Raw genomic sequence first — 14356 nt, forward strand, 5'->3', positions numbered from 1 at the left:
ATGGGAGCAAGGCCATGAGCTATGAGATGGTTTTAGAAGACACCCCAGACTAACAAGGTAATGCATCCAAGTGATCTTTGATAGTGACAGCCTCTTTACTCATCTATAATGCCAGGATGACACCTGTACCACGTACTTATGAGGTGGTGAGGATGAATGGAGATGTGAATGAACCTGTAACTACAGTTTGTGTTATGTGACTAGAATTTGGGAAAAACGTCTTTCTGAAACACACACTTGGATTACTAAAGTTATAGCTACATGTGCATAAAGGTTTTTATATTTGTTTCATTCAATGCAAATGTAAAACTAACTTAAAGCAAGGAAGGTGAGAAAACAAGCAGTCAAAGGTGTCAGATGTCAGAGATTATTAGTCAATAAATTTGACAATTTGGTTACTGCTAACCATAGAAGCAGTAAATTTTTAAAATTTTGTTTTTTATTTTTTGCAGGGGCAGGGATCATGATCATGCTCATGCTAGGCAAACACTCTACCACTGAGCCACAGCCCTGGCCCAGAAGTGATTATTTATTATGTGATTTTCAGGAAATTTGATATAAAGTTAATAAATTTTCACACCTGTCACTCAATGAATTTTTTGAAGTAAGGATTACTCCTATTTTCCAAATTTCAAAAATGAAGTTACTACCAAGGTTAGCAAAACAAAGCTCTACACCAAGGGCTGAAAACATTTCTTAAAAGTGCCGCACAGAAAAGATTTTAAGATTGTAGTCCATACAGTTTGTTACAAGAACTACATTTTTGTTTTGTTGGAGACAGGTCTTGCTATGTAGTGCCAGGAGTCACTACGTTGCCTTGGACTCACAATCCACCTGCCTTAGCTTCCTGGGATGACAGTATGTGCCTGTAATGCCCAGCTGTAACTACTAAATTTTAACGTAACATGAAAGCAGCCCTACACAGCATATACATGCACAAATTTGACTGTCAGAATAAAGTTTTACTTACAAAATCAGGCGTGTAGCTGTCTGGGCCTAACAGGCTATTATCTATTGACACACAAAGTATAATTTTTCTAGTTTCAGGCCCAGCATTCTCTACATTTTACCATATAATGAATGTGTCCACTGGTTCTTTCTTTATAATATTCACATTTTAATGTTTAAAAATGTTAAACTCAATGTCTAAATGTTTACATGCAGATTAGATATGGCCCCAATATGGAATGTAGTTGCATTTCTAGTGAGAGAAGGAACATATGCTTTTTTTGGTACTAGGGTTTGAACTCAGGGCCTCACACTTGCTAGGTTAGGTGCTCTACCAATTGAGCCACTCCCCCAGCACTTTAAAGAAAAAAAAGTACAATCGTTACTATTTACAGGGGAATTTGACTAAAACTGGTTCTGGTTTTAGCTATGCTGCTCTTCAGTTGTATGTGCCTAGCTCAGATTAACTTCACCTTTTATCTGTAAAATGACAAGTTAGATTGTAAGACATCTCCCTTAACAGCTAGTGTGGAGTCCATCACACCCTTTATAGCTTACAGCAATCTGTAGTGATTAAAGTGAATAGATACAATATAATGTCTCTAAAAGTAAAGTGAAGTGCAGGAAATGACCAAAAAGTGTGCCTCTAGCTACCATCAAAATGCCATTTAAAGTAAAATGCTGAATGTAATAGGTAAAACGTGGTAAAATTAGAGGTGACGTCAGCTTCAGTAATATGCTTGTAAAAATCCTAGTGTTACTCTAAACAAAATCCAGTGTTAGGTGGCTCTTGGAAAAAACACTTACTAAATTCATCTGACTTTCAATTTTGGTATCACTAACCTAGGCACCTCTAGTGAACTAGTAATAGGTGAGTTGTAGTGCTAACTTTGTCCCAGTTTCCTTTTTTTTTTTTTGGTGGTGGTAATGGGGCTTGAACTCAGGGCTTTACACTTGCTAGGCAGGCATTCTACCGACCACTTGAGTCAATATGCCAGCTAGTTTCCTTATTTCTAAGAGAAGATTCATCTTATAGCTAGAAGTCTTTTTTTTTTTTTTGCATTAATTACAGGATCATTTACATTGTACATCATTAGGAATATTTTACCTGAGTTTAACTGGCCTTTAGAATATGGTAGCTAAGGCCTGTGCCTATCTTAGCTGATGTAGGAGACATAGAAATAAAACTTAAAGCTGTAAAAAAAATTAACCCTAAATGATCACTTTTCTCTATCATTCCAAGGGTGGGAAAAAAAAGTCAACTCCCTTTCAGTTTCTCCCTCGTTAGTTCAGAACTGTCCCTTGTAAACTAACTGCTACCTAGTCTCTCAATACCACACACGAGGCGCTCTTCCCTGCCTCCTCACTGTCTCATGAAGACATGGATCTTACTTTGACCAGCATTGATTTACTTTGCCAGAAGCATATTTGGCATCATTGCTGAAGTTCACATCCTGGTCAAAGAAACTCTAGGGGTGAATTAGTAATGTGTTGTGTCAGTTCAGGCTGTCCTAGAGGACCAAGTTAACACAATCTAGTAATGTGACTGAATGAATCACTGCTGCACCTGGAGCAATTGTACTTTTTAACAACTTTAAGTTTTGCATCAGTCATTAAATCAAGCACAACCAAAAAAATCCTGTGATTTTTGCTTTTAATTATCTTAAGTCTTATGGGCACATAATTTATAATTTATTATTCCCTCAACTTTAATCCTCCTATCTAATGAGTTGGCAAAGAGCACCAGTACCAGTCACATACACAGTAACTCCACAGGCTTTTGTGCTTCCGAATAGCTGCTTAAAGACAATCCTGAATTACAACTTAGTCTGATTTAAAGAATTCAAAAGTCTAACTTGCTATTGTACCTCTCACATTCACTTTTAAAAGTATCTGAACTTACAGATCAACTACGAAATGTGAGAAATGTTAAATATTCTTTATTTGATATTATACATAAACCACACTAAAATGCCTTTTAGCAAGTAAAAGGCAGCATTTTAAATACAGGGAATTCTACTTAAATTGGTAGTAGTCAAGACCAAAATACAGACAGACATTGCTTCCTTATCTTCAGTGTTGCCTTTAACAGGCAAATGATCACAAACTGAAACATAGTGAGTCTTGCCTCGTTTTGAGATAGTGAAGGGAACTCCCCAGTATTTAAACATCACACAACCAACTATATAAATGTAAATATAAAACCAATTGTTACTAGGTTTTGAGATGGCGTTCCCCATCTGTGAAAAGCTGAATATTACTAATTAAGTCCAATCATATCTTTAGAAAGGGGAAACAGTGACAATATTTACTTAACTGGAATTACTTTTAAAAAAAAGACCGTATTTACTTAACTACAAGCCAATTTTCCTTAAATTAGGACTGTCCAACAAAAATATTCTGTCAGCCATTCATGATTTGCATTCTGGTGTTGTAAAATTAAATTATGGTACACATAAAAAGCCATGTGACATTTCTGTTTTGTAATAAATAAGGCAGTGGGTATTACTCATTGGTAGCCTTTTTGAGATAAGCTATCAAGTCTGCCCTTTCTCCCTTCTTCTTAATGCCGGCGAAGATCATTTTTGTTCCAGGGATGTACTTTTTGGGATTCTCCAAATACTCCATCAGTGTATCCTCTCCCCAGGTGATACCTAAACAGAAAGGGATGGATGGGTAAGTTTGTAATAGATCTCACACAATTTATGCTGTACCACTGATTTAGCATCAATCTCCCCTCTTACCTTTGTTCTTGTTGGCATCTGTGTAAGAAAACCCAGGGGCCTGACCTGTCTTACGCCCAAACAGACCATGGAGATTTGGCCCAGTCTTGTGCTTGCCTCCCTTTTCCACTGTGTGGCACTGGGCACACTTCTGAACAAAAATCTTCTTGCCTTTTTCAACATCACCCATCTTTAATTCTAAAAATGAAAGACCCAACAGTAATTTTTTCCTCAAGTAACAAATACAGTGTCAATCAACGATCACTCCAATTACTTTACTAACCCACTGCTAGAGAATGAATCTGGTTTTATTTAGTACAGTTGAAATACTCTTTCATACCAAAAACACCATTTAGGAGAACCTCCTTAAAAATGGATCTCTATGTGTGTATACATATAAAGTTAATGACCAAGTAAGCCAAGTTGGAACCTAGGTCAAACCTCAGTTCACAAGATGAGGTCAAGGTCAAAAGGAGTCACAAATCTGAACTGAATTGCAATTACATTAATCTCAAACACGGAAGTCCCAATGCTTACTAAACCCTACTTATTTATTTTTGGCACAACTTAAAGCCACTTCTGTCTAGATAAAACAAAGCACATCAATTTAAACAAGACACCCTGTGTCCTCCTGCACAGGTCACATGTGTAACTTAAAGCACTCTAACTTGCTTTGGTGTGGCTACAGGCTCTATGAGGAAGGGAAGGGACGGGACGGGACAGGGACATTCCCACCCTCCACCTCCGCGATCCCTGGGGTGACCAACAAGGTCATCCATCCAGGCCGCTTTCAAGGAGACTAACGAAGCCCACCCTCTGGGATGCCTAGAGAAGGATTAATAGGTGACGAAGAGAAGGGTGACCCCTTAATAGAGGAGCAACAGCTTTTGCTCTCTGCAGGAGAACTGAAGCGCGGTACTCGGCCCCACCAGGACGGCTTCCACCGTCCCTCAACACGGACACGGGAGAACCCGCTTCTTTGTCCGAGCGTCATCCAAGCCGCCTCCAGCCCTTGACCGAGTCGACACTACACCTCGTCAGGGTTCTGTACTTCTCAGGCCCGAGCCCATCAGGTTCTGGCTAGCCAGTCCCCGGCCCGCGCTCCCGGCCATTCCCGCCCGCGCGGGCGCCACTTGGAGATCCCAGGCGCCTGGCCCTCCCCCACCCAAGTACGCGCCTCCCCCCGTCCTGCGTCCCATGTGTTGAGGCTTCCAAGCCCCAAGCTCACCGCTCTTTTGTCGCTATCACGACGAAGGAAATGTCTCGAAAGCCGGACGCCCCGCTCTCTAGCCCAAGGACACGCCGGTCCGCACCTATGTACCGGTGTTGGTGCAACCGCACTTGCTCCGACCTTCTGCGGCATGACGTACGGCCGAGCCCGGCCGATACGCAATGACGTCACCGAATCTTATTGGCTTTGGCATCCGGGACCCGCGCTAGAGGGCTGCGCGCGCATGCCGGGTAGCAGGGTAGGGTGTACGTCGTGCGTGCCCTTCCGGTCGATGCTTCTCTTGCCCACCCCTTACGTCAGGCCCTGGGACGTTGGACGTCGAGGTGGTGCTGGGAGGGATGACATCACCCTCCGCCCTCCGTGAGCTTGCGTGTGCTGGCGTGGAGGGTGGAGCAGAAGATCTTGACGGGTTGAGGGCGTTATCTTGTTTGCTAAGGTAATCGCTTTCCGGTACAATGTTCTAAGGAGCTTTGAGGGGGTCAGACGGTCCCCACCCAGAGGAAGTCGCCGTAATTTTGACACACCTAGAGGTCTCCTGACTACCATTATGTCAGCAAGCGACCTTTACTCAGGCTTGGTCGTAACTTCCGTAGCTGGCGCCAACTGCACCCGGAGGGAGAGCCTGGCACCAGGAGTTCTGAGAGTTGGACCCGAGCTCTTGACCTTGGTCTTGTTTCACCTTTCATGTTACCTTACGTCACGTGCTTTCAGCTCTCCCCTCGATGGGCGTCCCAGGACTGGGAAAGGTGCTGCAGTGTTGGCAGAGAGGATTACAACTCTGGTCCCATACCTGCTGGCCTCTTTCCTGCTAATGTCTCATTCCTTCGTGTTTGTATGCAGAAAGGATAAGAAAGGTGTACGGGCAAGCGTTTAGGAAGAAACGTGATTAAGAAATTCTTGGAAATCTAGAGGATTTGCATCCTTTTTGGCCATACTAGAAATGTAGGTTTTATTACCACACCTTTCAGTTATACTTTCAAAACTAGCTCCCCTTCCTGACATGCTTAATTGCGAGGCACTCTTCTAGGTATCTGTAGTAAATCTGCACATTGGCATGGAGCTTACTGTTGGAGCTTACATTATAGCATTCTTCCACGCTCAACTTAAGCAATAGGTATTAGTAGGTTGACCTTAATTAACTGAGATCTCTTCCCAAATAGTGACCCTGTGATTTCTGCTCCAGACCATCCATCACCCTATATAACTGGAGTACAGTTGTTCCAGGACCCTCCCTGTCCTCCACCTTGGATACCAAAATACATGGATGCTCATAGGCCTCGAATATAAGCGCATATTCTTGCGTAAGTCTACATACATTCTCTATAAGTAGTCTTCAGATTACTTATAATATCTAGTACAATGTAAATGCTATGTAAGGGAATACTGTTGTATTGTTTAGGGAATATTGACAATAAAAAGTCTGAACACGTTTAGCATACATGCAGCCATTTAGGCCTAACTACATGATGCACTGTGAATTGAAACAGTGGATGTGGAACTCACAGATAGGGAGGTGAGACTGTATTTTTATTGTTTTGAACTGAGGCCTGACTTCAGTTCTCCTTTCTCTAGTACCACACACTGTTGCCACAGTCTTCCTATAAAAAACAGAAAGCATGACATTTATTCAAGATTTTTTGTGACTTTGAAGTGGACTAAGATACTGAGCATTTAGCAGCTAGGTAGAGTCCTTAAGTGGGCTTCTTTAGTAAAGTATCCAAATTTTTAAAAGACCTGACTTAGCAAAACCTTGCAAATTTAATGTGTCCTTAAGAAGCCAAGTCCTGATATTGCCACCCATACTCCTCCAAGGAAGATATGGTCCTTTCAATAATTGTGGCTGGGCATGGTGATGCATAGCTATAATCCCAGCCATGTGGGAGGTGTAGGTAGGAAGACTGGGGTCTGAGGTCGGCCCTGGGCAAAAACACAAGACCCAATCTGAAAAATAACTGAAGCAAAAAGGGCTGGGGACATGGTTCAAGAGTTAAGAGTATTTACCTAGTAAGTAAGAGGCCCTGAGTTCTAACCCCAGTACCGCCAAAAAAATTTAGGTAATTGTTTATTAAAATCTTTTGTGTTTCTGGTATCAGAAATTACTAGTCTTTGTTCATAAAGTAGTTAACTGATGACAAGGTTTCAAGAAGCTGATACTGCAGATCATGTAGGTATACCAGTAAATCAGATGAATGGATTGACATTTTAAATTTATTCCCATGAGGAAGAGAATAGAGAACAGACATTTCTAAGCCAGATACAATGGCTTACATGTGTAATCCCGGCTACTTGGGAGGCAGAGATTGGGAGGATGGTGATTTGAGGCAGCACAGGCAAGAAGTTAGTGAGACTCCAGCTCAATAAATAAACTGGGCATGGTGGTACAAAGCTATAATCCCAGCTATGTGGGGTACATAGGTAAGAACTGTGGTCTGAGGCCAGCCCCAACAAACATGCAAGACCCTATCTAAAAAAATAACTAAAAGAAAAGGGCTGGAGGCATGGCTGAAATGGTAGAGCACAAGGCCCTGAGTTCAAACCCCTTTATTGTAAAGGAAAAGTTCTTGAAATTAAAAGTGCTACTCCACACTGTGGTGAACACAGGGATGGTAAAGTGAAACAGCCTTATTGTTTATGGAGAAAGTTTTAGTGGTCGAGATAGCACAAAGCAGCCACAACCTTCCTTTAAGCCAAAGCCTAGACCAGAGCCAAGCCCTAGCTCTTTTCAATTCTGTGAAGATTGAGGGAGGTGAAACTGCAAGAGACACCTGAAGCTAGTAGACATCATGAGGTTTAAGGAATAAAGCTGTCTCCCTAACAATCATACAAGGCAAAGTCGCAAGTGCTGATGAAGCTGCAGCAGGTTATCCAGATGTGGCTGTGGTAATTGATTAAGTTGGCTACCCTAAGCAACAGATTTCCAGCGCAGATGAGACACTTTTCTGTTGTTAGATGCCATCAAGGACTTTCAAAGTTAAGAGAGAAGTCAGTGCTTGGTTTCAAACGTTCAAAAGACAGGCTGAATCTCTCTTTAAGGGATAATGTAGCTGACAGCTTTAAGTTGAAGCCAATGTTCATTGGCCATTCTGAAAATCACACAGTCCTTATGAATTATACTAAATTGACACTGTGGTCTATAAGTGGAAAAACAAAGCCTGAATGACAGTACATTCTGTTTACAAGATGGTTTACCAACTATTTTAAACCCACTGTTGAGATCTGCTCAGACAAAACACATTCCTTTCAAAATACGTTTATTGACAATGCATGTGGTTTCCTAAGACCTCTGACGGAGATGTACAAGTGAGGTCAGTGTTTTGATGCCTGCTTACACAGCATCCATTCTCCAGCCCATGGATAAAGGAGTCATTTCAACTTTAAGTCTTACCATTTAACAATACATTTTGTAAGGTGACATCTGTTGTAGACAGCAATTCCTCTCATGGATCTAGGCAAAGGAAATTGAAAATCTTCTGGAAAATATCCACCATTCTATATGTCATTAAGGACATTCATGATTCATGGGATATAAAATAGTGATATTAACAGGAGTTTGGAAGAGGTTGAGTCCACCCTTCATGGATGACTTTCTGGGGTTAAAGACTTCAGTGGATGAAATAATCACAGATGTAGGTAAAAGTAGCACAAGAACTAAAATTAGAGGTGGAGCTCGAAGATGCAACTGAATTATTGTTATGTCATGATAAAACTTGTTTCTTTAGATGGAATCCACTGGTGAAGATGCTGTGAACATAATTGATATGACATCAAAAGATTGAGACTAGTATATTTATTTGGTGAAGCAATGGCAGGGTTTGAGAGGATTGACTCTGATTTTGAAAGAAGTTCTACTGTGAGTACAATGTTATCAAACAACATTGCATGCTACAGAGAAGTCCTTCATGAAAGGAAGTCAATTAGTGCAGCAGACTTCACTGTTGGTTTAAGAAATTGTCACAGCCACCCCACCTTAAGTAACCACCACCTTGACCCGTCAGTAGTCATCAGCACTGTGGTAAGACGTTCTGCCAGCAAAAAGATTGTAATTGTGAAGGCTCAGATGATTATTATTCATATATTATTTTTAATTAAGGAATTTACATTGTTTTTAAAGGCATATTGCTATTGCACTGGTAGACTACAGTATGGTGTAAATACAGCTTTTTATGCATTGGGAAACCAAAAAAAATGTGTGGATTGCTTTATTACGATATTCATTTTGTTGTGGTGGTCTGGAACCAAACCTGCAATATTTCCATGGTATATCTATTTAAGACAAATACTTTAAAATGGGATTTTTACAAACTCAAATGTTTGCTCTTTTAAGAGATATATGTAAGAATAAGTTTGAAAGTAAAAGAATGGCTTAGTAGATAAAACATCTGGTCAGAAAGGGAAAAAGCAATAAAAATCCATAAGAAAGCCTGGTGCTGGTGTCATGTCTGTAATCCTAGCTACTAAGGAGGCAAAGATCACGAGGATTGAGGTTTGAAGCCAGCCTGGGAAAATAGTTTGTGAGACTGTATCTTGGAAAAAACCCTCCACAAAAAAGGGTCAACACCTTCATGCAGTGGCTCAAGGTGTAGACCCTGAGTTCAAGTCCTAGTGCTGCAAAAAAAAAAAAAAAATCCATTAAGGAAAATAAGAGGGGAATGTGAAAAGTCTCATAAACAATGAAAAGATAAGGAAGGTGCATTATTACCCCTCAAATCCATAGGCAACAAAAGCAAAAATGAACAAATGGGATTATACAAAACTAGGAAGTTTATGCACAGCAAAGGAAACAACAGAGAGAAGAGACAATCCACAGAATGGGAGAAAGTATTTGCAAAGGATACATCTGATAAGGGGTTAATATCCAAAATTTGTAAGGAACTCAACTTAGTAGCAAGAACATAACTTGGTTTAAAAAAGGGGCAAAGGAACTAAATATTTCTCAAAAGAAAACACATATCAGGCATGTATATGAAAAAATTCTCATCACTATTGTCAGGGAAATGCAAATTGAAAACTCAAGTAGATGCCACCTCCCATCTCTTAGAATGGCTATTATCAAAACAGTGGAAGATAATAAGCTTGTCAAGGATGTGGACAAACTCACCATGTTGGTGAGAGTGTAAACTGATACAGCCATTATGGAAAGCAGTAGGGAGGTTCCTCACAAAATTCAAAATACGATTCAGCAATTCAAAAGGAACTGAAACCTGCATATGTATGAGATGCCAAATTCCTGTGTTCATTGCAGCATTATTCATCATAGCCAAGATACAGAATCAACTTAAGTGCCATAAACATGCATGGATAAAGAAAATGTGGTATATACACACAATGGAATACTATTTGGCCATGCAGGAATGAAATCCTGTTATTTGCATCAATGTAGATGAACCTGGAGGTGTTACATGTTAAGTGAAGTAAGTCAGACACAGAAAGACAAACTCTACATGACCTCTCGTGGAATCCAACAAAGTTGAACTCAAAGAAGTAGAGAACAGAATGGTGATTGTGAGGGTTAAGGTGATATTGGTCAAAGGATTCAAAATTTTAGTGAGAAGGAATACATTCAAGAGATTATTGGGCTAGAGAAGTGGCTAAATGGTACAGTACCTGCCTAGCAAGTGGAGGCAGTCCAATCCTGGGTATACCACCAAAAAAAAAAAAAAAAAAAAAATCTATTCAACAACATGCTGATTGTAGTTAATAACAAACTATTATATTCTTTTTTTCAAGTGCTGTGGATCAAACCCAGGGCCTACCTAGCACATGTTAGGCAAGTACTCCACTATTGAGTTATATCCTTAGCCCTTGGTTTTTTGAGACAGGGTCTCACTATGTTACCATTGCATTTTTCGTCTTCAAAGGTGACATTAACACCTGTATCTCCTCTTTACTCCCATTCTGACTCTTGAATTTCTTTTATTTGGGAGCAGGAGTTCAAGATCCTTCCACTAGGCCCTATCTTACTTCATGGGTTAGAAAGCCAATCCAGGGATTCTTCCAACTGCTAAGTTTATTCCAACCACACTCAACAACTGGGGAAATAACCACAGTGTGCCTGTGGTCCTATTGGCTCCACCAAGAGGCATACTTGGGTAAAATCCTCAAAACCTCCTCTGAGGGGTGGATCACCGTGGTCTTCTTAATGCTCATCAGAGTTAAGAATAGGACTGGCTTTCTCTTGAGAGTGTTGAAGAGGATAACTGTGATGTCTGAAGAAATGCTGCACCACTCCTGCGTGGTGGTGGGTGAACAGTTAGAATGTAATTCTGCATCCCTGCAACCCAAGGAAAAATGTGTGACTAAAACCCCAAGCTCCTATACTAGAGTTGTATCTTCTAAAGTTTGTTCTTTGGAACTCAGGTTCAATGATATGTTCTATGATAAAAGGGTCAAATTAGTTTAAGAAATGCATATCCCACATCCCCCATCGCTTGGACATTACTAAGTCTACTACATATTTTTGTTGATATTTTGGGGGTGTTGGGGATCAAACCCAGGACTTTTGTGCATGCTAGGCAAAGGGCTGAGATATACCCTTTGCCCTGTTATTACATGTTAAAGGAATTAAGTCATATGATTGACTTTGTTACCTTTCATTTTCTTCAATATTATTTCACCATGTAAATTTTTGTCCCCCAATATCTTATATAACTAGTGCTGTAAATACAGTTTGGAAAAAAAAATATATATATATATATAAAAATTTTTTTTTTTTTTGCAGTACTGGGGTTTGAACTCAGGGCTTCCCACTTGCTAGGCATGTGCTCTACCACGTGAGCCACTCTGCCAGCCCCCAATACTTAAATTTGTCATGAGTTTTCTATGATAAACTATGTTAAAAATGTACCTCTTGATACATGAAATGCATTGACTAACATAGGGAAGTTATCTAAATTCTTGGTGAACACTTTCCAAGTATGATGATGTTGGCCTCCAGGAATCACCAGTTAACTAATTAAAGCCATTGCCAGATCTTCACAATAAAATAATTTTGTCTGCAAAGTAAAATTTTCTCTATCTGAAGACTAAAGACAAGGCGACATTTCACCTGTAAAGTGTACATGCAGAGCATTTTGGATTTCATCATTTCCATTAACTTGTTTGTCCACATGCTTATATAAAATACAGTGGTAAGTGTGTAAAGCGACCAATCCCTCAATTAACTGGGGATTTGAGTTTTACTTTTTTTGCCTAATGTTATTTTCTGCAGTTACATAAAGGGACAGCGTTCACATTTATTTTATTAAGGTACTATAGATTGTGTAGACATCTGTCCATTGAGTTTTTCTCAGCTCTTCATTTCTTATAAAATGATGTAAGATTTGTTGCACCCATTGATTTTCATGATTTTGAAGAACTTTATAGAATGTAATTTGAAGATGAGACTATAGACTATAAATACTTCTGGTTCTAATATTTTATTGACAAGTTTTTAAAGTTTTCTAGAAGTTGGAAGCACACCTTTGTCTGGGTTCCTCTGACCAGATCCTAACTTAAATTCCTGAAAACATAAACCTCATTAGCAAGATTATTATGGCTTAATCTAGAAATGGAATCCAGCAAAATGAAGGAAATTCTGTTATATTTTTTTCTTTTTTTGTAATTGGCTGGGTTTTAAAGGGAAGAAGAAATATTTCAATTATAGAAATAATAGGAATTATGGCCATAGAATTGATGTTTCATTCCTGAATGCACTTTATCCCTGAGGTCTTTGTGGTCTTCCAGAACTGAATTATGGAAACGATTTTGCGCATTAGTTTTTGAAAAAGAGTTCTTAAGATCCAGCAAGTTGGTATGAGGCTTGGCCACTCCTGCTCTAGGAATCCAATCCACAATAGGTCTTGTTTCTTCGTTGTTTTCCAAGTTCAAGTTCAACTTTTCTTCTGGCTTACTTAAAAAATGTTCTAAAGTGAAAGCATCAATATGTGGTTTATTTTGTAAAATACTAGACTTATTAAGGCTAATAGAGTTTTGACACGTAGCATATGGATCACGTATGGAAGATTTAAAATGTTCATAGTGAATGTAGTGGTTTGATTTACAGTAAGGTAAGGGTGGGGGTTTTAATAACAGCTGTCTCCAGTACAAATCATCTGTCTTTTTAGTATCTGTGATTTTTGGAAGTGATTTTATGTCATAAACAGTATTCAGATCTTTGGATGAGTCACAAGATGGGAGCGCATAAGTAGACAACAGGTCTTGTTCTTTAATCTTCTCTTCGATATTTTGATTTTTATGAGTCATGCCAGACAGTGTGTTATCTTTTAGTGCCATCATTTCTGTAGAACTGGGTATGAAGGTATGAAAAGTACATAAAACTCTAGGAGTACAATCTGGGCAGGAAGCTGTTCCTTGCTGGACAATAGCCTCTAGAGGACGTCGGTTCTGAATAAGTCGGGCAATTCGCCCTTCCAAGGGTCGGGAGGGTTTTAAGACAGGATGGAATTTTTCTTGCTATAATGATGGAATAAAAATGAGAAAATAAAAATGGCATTGTAAGGATATTGCCATGAACAGTAGGTCAATAGTCACACTCATTTTTACTGTCTCACTAAACATGAGATGGGTGGAGGAGTGCACATTTGCAAAGTTCTTTGATATTTATTTAAAGACTTTGAAATTTGGGCCCAAATAAACACATTTTTCTCCTTTACTGGTTTTAAATGATATGGAAAGGGCATATTTTTTATTTGGCTATAGAGAAACACTTCTATGTGAGAACTCGTGCTTTCAAATTTTCAAAGACATACAGGAATCACTGGAATAAAACATATAGCCATCACCAACAGATGGTACTAGATGTTATGTGTAGTTATTTAAGTCTCAGCCAATTGTATTAGATCAGGCAAGGGTCTTAAACCTTGGATGAATCAGAATGACTTTTTGAGCTGGCAGAAAGTGAAATTCCTAAACTTAGTTGTCTAAAATTGTGAGTCAGAAGGTCTGCAGTAAGGCCAGGAACCTGAATTTTTTTTTGAGGGGAGATAGGCAGGGTGCTGGGGAATAAACCCAGGGCTTCATGCATGCTGAGCATGCACTCTACTACTTAGCTGTACTTCACAACCAGGGATCTGGATTTTAACAAGCATTTCAGGTACCGTTAAGGCTGATGACATGCCATGCTTTCAGAAGCACTGGTCTGAGGTATTACGTGCTTGCTTATATTTTTATTTATTTATGCTGAGGGTTGAACCCCGGACCTTATGCATGCTAATGTATGTACTCTACCATTAAGCTACACCTCCATCCATCTATGCTTCTTCTTGAGATATTGTATAACTATTATAAACTCAACCATGTGTGGAAATTGCAAAAATTAGCAAGTATATTCAGAGTGCTATTAATAGAGATATGTCTGGTTGGAGGAGGAGGGAAGAATTGACTTGGAAGGGCATGAGGGAACTTTCTGGAATGATAATAGTATTCTGTATCATCATGGGGTATGAGTTACAAAAGT

General features: G+C 39.6%; 2 protein-coding genes and 1 long non-coding RNA gene across 6 annotated transcripts in view; 1 reads left to right on the forward strand and 2 right to left on the reverse strand.

Moving 5' to 3' along the window:
- Window positions 1-2868: 2868 nt before the first annotated feature.
- Cycs (cytochrome c, somatic) lies at window positions 2869-5039 on the reverse strand. Its single transcript, XM_020181133.2, has 3 exons — window positions 4900-5039; window positions 3693-3869; window positions 2869-3602 (listed from the first exon to the last, which is right to left on the reverse strand). The coding sequence occupies exons 2-3, from the start codon at window positions 3859-3861 to the stop codon at window positions 3454-3456; spliced, it is 318 nt and encodes a 105-aa protein (XP_020036722.1). The 5' UTR covers window positions 3862-3869; window positions 4900-5039; the 3' UTR covers window positions 2869-3453.
- The window catches only part of Spmip4 (sperm microtubule inner protein 4), a 42664-nt gene continuing 31679 nt past the window's right edge, over window positions 3372-14356 (reverse strand). For 2 of the 3 annotated variants that reach the window (XM_074065168.1, XM_020181134.2), the window contains exons 10-11: window positions 4900-13353; window positions 3372-3602 (exon numbers count right to left, since the gene is read on the reverse strand). In XM_074065168.1, the coding sequence (XP_073921269.1) occupies window positions 12535-13353 (819 nt within the window). In that variant the 3' untranslated portion in view covers window positions 3372-3602; window positions 4900-12534. The remainder of the gene's footprint in view (window positions 3603-4899; window positions 13354-14356) is intronic. The other variant, XM_074065167.1, reaches the window with a different exon arrangement.
- LOC141420703 (uncharacterized) overlaps window positions 5203-14356 on the forward strand; it is a 126245-nt gene continuing 117091 nt past the window's right edge. The window contains exon 1 of one of the 2 annotated variants that reach the window (XR_012445237.1): window positions 5203-5338. This is a non-coding gene — a long non-coding RNA (uncharacterized lncRNA). The remainder of the gene's footprint in view (window positions 5339-14356) is intronic. The other variant, XR_012445238.1, reaches the window with a different exon arrangement.

The sequence above is a fragment of the Castor canadensis genome, chromosome 2 (assembly GCF_047511655.1).
Source record: "Castor canadensis chromosome 2, mCasCan1.hap1v2, whole genome shotgun sequence".
Classification (NCBI taxonomy): Eukaryota; Metazoa; Chordata; class Mammalia; order Rodentia; family Castoridae; genus Castor; species Castor canadensis.

Coding starts and splice junctions, on each gene's coding strand:
- Cycs (XM_020181133.2), bottom strand. CDS start 3,861: ATGGGTGATGTTGAAAAAGGCAAGAAGATTTTTGTTCAGAAGTGTGCC. Junction 3,603..3,692: donor AGATGCCAACAAGAACAAAG/GTAAGAGGGGAG, acceptor CTTTCTGTTTAG/GTATCACCTGGGGAGAGGAT.